The sequence below is a fragment of the Lytechinus pictus genome, chromosome 2, assembly GCF_037042905.1.
Source record: "Lytechinus pictus isolate F3 Inbred chromosome 2, Lp3.0, whole genome shotgun sequence".
NCBI lineage: Eukaryota > Metazoa > Echinodermata > Echinoidea > Temnopleuroida > Toxopneustidae > Lytechinus > Lytechinus pictus.
In genome coordinates this window covers 12,798,292-12,803,329 of record NC_087246.1, presented here as the reverse complement: position 1 = coordinate 12,803,329, position 5,038 = coordinate 12,798,292, and the positions used below count along the sequence as shown (strand labels likewise).

At 41.1% G+C, this 5,038-nt stretch overlaps 1 protein-coding gene across 1 annotated transcript; it reads right to left on the bottom strand.

The window, feature by feature from the left end:
• Positions 1-1,028: 1,028 nt before the first annotated feature.
• Positions 1,029-3,967, bottom strand: LOC129275345 (transforming growth factor-beta-induced protein ig-h3-like). The gene is made up of 5 exons (XM_054912104.2): positions 3,616-3,967; positions 3,049-3,266; positions 2,514-2,700; positions 1,963-2,175; positions 1,029-1,634 (listed from the first exon to the last, which is right to left on the bottom strand). The coding sequence occupies exons 1-5, from the start codon at positions 3,881-3,883 to the stop codon at positions 1,495-1,497; spliced, it is 1,026 nt and encodes a 341-aa protein (XP_054768079.2). The 5' UTR covers positions 3,884-3,967; the 3' UTR covers positions 1,029-1,494.
• Positions 3,968-5,038: the final 1,071 nt, after the last annotated feature.

The following is a 5,038-nucleotide window of genomic DNA, read 5'->3' as shown; positions in this document are numbered from 1 at the left end:
CCCCATCTCATTCTAGTCCATAATCCGTTTATATCGAAGAAAATGTAAGTTGTTGACATCAGTTTTTTTTATCAGGGTTCAAACTCAAACACGGATCTCTGAGTCTCGCTCCAGAATGAGGTGTTCATTAACTTTTGTTTCTGATACTGAACTGTTATTTTTACGATTTTAATAAAATTTAATTTGAAAAAAATCCAATAAAAGATTAGAAAATACAAGAGAAGAAAGGCAAGGGGGTAGGAAAGACAGGGGAGGTAACAGCAAGACGGGGTGAGGATAATACTCTTCCCCTCCAAACATTTAAAAACATTATTGTGACGCCACCGAGACAAAAGATACGAAGGGGGAATATGCACTATATAAGTGGGAGACACGAAAAATGCGAGAATGGGATAAAGTTAAGGAGGGAGGAGAGAAAGTCCAGGACAGGGGTGAGTTAGGGATGAGGGTAGAGGAGATCCACGAGTGAGGGAAAGGCAGAAGGGTGGAGAGAAAACACTGAAGGCGGAAAAAGACGGAAGGTCGGAGAGAAAGGCGAGGGGGGCGGAGAGAAAGGCGGAGAAAGGTGGAAGGGCGGAGAGAAAGGCGAGGGGTGGAGAGAAAGGCGGAGGGGGCGAGAGAAAGGCGATGAGGTGGAGAGAAAATACGAGGGGTTGGAGAGAAAGGAGAGGGGGTGGAGACTGGAGAGAAAGGCGAGGTGGGGAGAAAGACGAGGGGGAAGTGAAAAGCGAAGGGGGTGAGAGAAAGGCGATGGGTAGAAGGAAAGGCGAGGAGGTGGGGAGAAAGACGAGGGGGAAGTGAAAAGCGAAGGGGGTGAGAGAAAAGCGAGGGGTGGAGACTGGAGAGAAAGACGAGGGGGTGAAGAGAAAGGAGAGGTGGAGAGAAAGACGAGAGGTGGAAAGAAAGGCGAAGAGAAAGGCGAGGGGGTGAGAGAAAGACGAGGGGGTGGAGACTGGAGAGAAAGACGAGGGGGTGAAGAGAAAGGCGAGGTGGAGAAAAAGACGAGAGGTGGAAAGAAAGGCGAAGAGAAAGGCGAGGGGGTGGAAAGAAAGGCGAGGGGGTGAGAGAAAGACGGGGGTTGAGAGAAAGACAAGGGGTGGTGAGGAAGGGCGGAGGAAAGGTTAAGGAATGTAATGTAAAAGCAAGGGGGTAGTGAAGAGAAACAGAAAAGCAACTATCACGAGGACAAGAAATGAAAGTAGGGAAATGTTTAACACTAAAAAACAATTGTTCACCAACTACAACCAGTCATTTTACAGAAACATAGCACTAACATTTTCAAATCTGTACCCGCATCAAAAGGGATCAAAAACACATTCCCCATTCGCTATCTTTTGTTCTAGTTCTTAGACATTTCTCATCATCTTCACCACACTGAAAATAAAAAGAACGAATATGTCTTGTTTATGTATAGAAGAGAATTTCTTTAATCGAAATATAGAATTATTCAATCAATATTGTTGGTCGTATCAGCGTTTAATCAGTCTGATCTGGTTAAACGAGAACGAAGTGTCTTTGAGGCGGGAGAACGACCCGGTCGACTACTTGGATGACTCCGTTGGTGGTAGGGATATCCTGTAAGATCACTCGTGGAGCTTCCGACTGCTCACTCTGCTCGTTCAGGACAATTTGGTCTGGAAAAAGTAAACAAAGTGAATTGAAAAGATATTGATAAAAAATTGTACAAGACAAAACGGATCTCAAGGATATTAACGATTGTATTCTATGCTTTTGCAAGTTGGCTAACCTTTTACATATTTTTTGTTGTTGAATGAATGAATGAAGGTTTTTTACCATTTGTAATTACGCCTAGTACTGGGATGCTTCGTATGCAATCTACTAAGAAAATTGTAATTTTCTTGAACAGGTTTTTCACTCCTATATACGAGCTAATGATTCAAACAAAACCCCCAAGAATTAACAGATTCCTGAGAAAAAGAGTGCTAAAATAAAGCTGCCTACCGTTCCTTCTGGAGACTGAAATTTCATCTCCCTGTGAAGCACGGATGCGCTGTCCAGACGTCAAGGAGACAGAATATCTGACATCAGAGATCACATGGTATCTGAGCAGGTTACGGAGTTTGTCGGTGTCGCGTTCGAGGTCGTCTAGGACACCGGATGGGAGAGCTTGGAAGGCGTCGTTGGTTGGTACAATAACCGTGATGGGATCAGATTCTAAAATTAACAGTAAAAATTGATGCAGTGAAGCCAAGATCATGTTTAGTTTTTAAGCAATGAATTACCAAGAACCCATTACATTTTACTGTTTAAATAGGAATGTTGAAATTAGACGACACCAGTATGGACGACACATGTATATAGGCCCTATCTAATGATTTTTGCTTATCATATATGGCCTCTGCACTACTAAATTATATTACTAGTATTGTAATAATAATATGTTATTTTATACTACATTGTCATCAATCGATGTCACATAAAATAATTTTTTTTAATTAAAGGATTAGCAACTTCATTATACTCGAGCCAGACTCCATTCACAGCCAACTTACCGAGTTCTTGTACGATTCCGGCTTGTTTTACGAGGTCGACTATGACGGAGAAGGCTTTATTATCTTTCAAGGTTTCGATGACGTCACCAATCGGAAGTGGATAGATGACCTTGTCGACTACCTGGATGACTTCTTGGGTGAATGCCCTATCGGCGTCAACGATGCGAGCGCCGTTAATGGTGATTACCTAAAACATGTATAAAAACATCAAAAAGTTTTAAAAATCACGTTGCCCTTCCAAAGCTTAATGGCTGTATCAAGATTACAGATTTCTACACAATTGGCACTAAATCTCAAAATTACATTCTAGACAAGCTTGAATACAAAATGTTATTTTTCTAACACAAACCAAAAATTTGACGACGCTTGATACTGGGTTTTAATTTACAAACTCAATAATCTGGGAACCCTTCGATACATAAAAAAAATCTAAATGACCATTTACCATATTGCTAAGAGCTAAGTAATGGGGACATGATTATTAGAGCTTTGAATAAATGAATTCTGGGAGTAGCATCGCGGGTTGAATAATTACCTCGACGTCATCTCTGTAGATGTTAAATCTCAGTTTGGCGCCATTCAAGCTCTCCATCTTCTGGTTATTTGTGACCTCGGATGACATGACCCTTTTTGGAACGATCCAAGCCTTGACCAGGTTCTTTAAGATCGCCCTCTCTGGCATCCGTCTTTCAGGGAGCTCCTGCCTCCACTTCTGGACAGCCTTGTCACTGGGCATGCACAACGTGATGGGTGCTGGAAAATTGAAGAAAAAAAAAATAGGGCCTGCAATGCGATTTCCATCAAAATTGATTAAATGGAATCAAGTTTCCGAACATGGTGCGTAAAATGTTTACCAAATAATTTAAAGTTCCAAATTGGTTAAAACTGAAATTGAATAATGAATCGAATGTATTGCATTTATATTTAACATTTGTCATGGCAAGTATACGTAACAAAAAAATTACATTTTGAGAAAATTGCTGTAAAGTGATTGATTTAAATCGACATAGTGTTTACCCTTCAGGATAGATCGCATTAGTATACCCTTGTAGCTTGTTTTGAACACAATATGGAAAGCACAGTGATAAATGATTCAACTTACAAATGCCGTTGTCTCGGATGATCTGCTTCAGATCTACCTGCTTGGCGATGGTCGCTGCCTCATGAAGTCCAAGATCTTGTAGCTTCTCGACGATGTCCTGGGCGTCACTTCCGACGTAAGAGACCACAGAGTGCTGGAAGACCCGTTTAAGGTACTCCTTGGACGAGATGTCCTTGTTCTGTTGCTTCAGGTCATCGGAAGTGGTCGTCTTCGGTTTTGCGACAACTGCCCCGACGAGAACGGCCAAGATAAAGACGAAAGACTTCATGACTAGATTTTTGATGGTGCAAGGCGAGACGGAGAGACGTTCCGGTAAGCCGCAGTGGTGACAAGGTGTGCCGATAAGAAGAACATCCCTTCTATTTATACCCTTATACTGCTCTGAATCAATGCAAATGAGGCAAGACCGTTTTTTTTTTTTTTCAATTGTAACAATGACATGCATACTTTGAATATTCAACATGTTTAAACGACTTCAACTAAACTAATTTAATGGTGAACTATGCCGTTCAACTGTGTCCAAAATGTGTCATGCAGTTAATTGTGAAAGTGGCAACGTATAGACGGAGAATTATAAGACGCTTGTTGCTATGTTGAATTTCCACGTAATTTAGGCCTATATGTACAGCTGAGCATTTGCATTTAGTTATATTGCAAGAATTTGCAACGATACATGGTTACGCATGATTCCCCAGCTTGACACCATCTCTCCGACATGCAGGGCGGCGCCATAATTTTTCCGCGGGGGGGGGGGCAAAAGTTGATGTCATTTTTTCTCAATTGATAAATAGGGGGAGGGCTAAACGGTTCTTAATTATGATCTTCTGTCTTCTTTCTTCCCTTTTCTCTCCCCCGCCCTTCTTCTTTTTAATTTCAATTCATTACTTGAAAAAGAAGGGGAAGAATAGGGGACAGTCGCCCCCTCGATCTGGCCGACAGAGCAACAAAATAATGTATGCAAACTTATTTCTGACATTTAATCCCTTATAACACGTTGATCGTCTATGCTTGGCAGGTGTATTCATTAAAGGTTTTTTATTCAGATTTGAAAGAATGAAGATAACTGCAGCCCAGAACTTAAATGCAAATGTGCTTTTTCAACATACCGCCCTCAAATTCAGTTTAATTTTATGCTTTGTTCTATAAGTGTGTAGCTACAGTGGATTTCATTCATTTATTGAAGTGGCTGTCACACCTTGACGATTAAGCCATCATATATTATGGCATGCCGTGACATCATTAGTCCATATCAACCCATTCCATGTGTTTTATTCTGGTCATCAAAAATCATCTTTTCAATGTTTTATATCAAGAATTCATTTCGTAATATCAAACAATTATTTTGACCCGTTAACAATGATTGATATAAAACAAGGTAGTGGATGATAACCGGCCGTAACCGGCTTCCCATTCGTACGTCGGC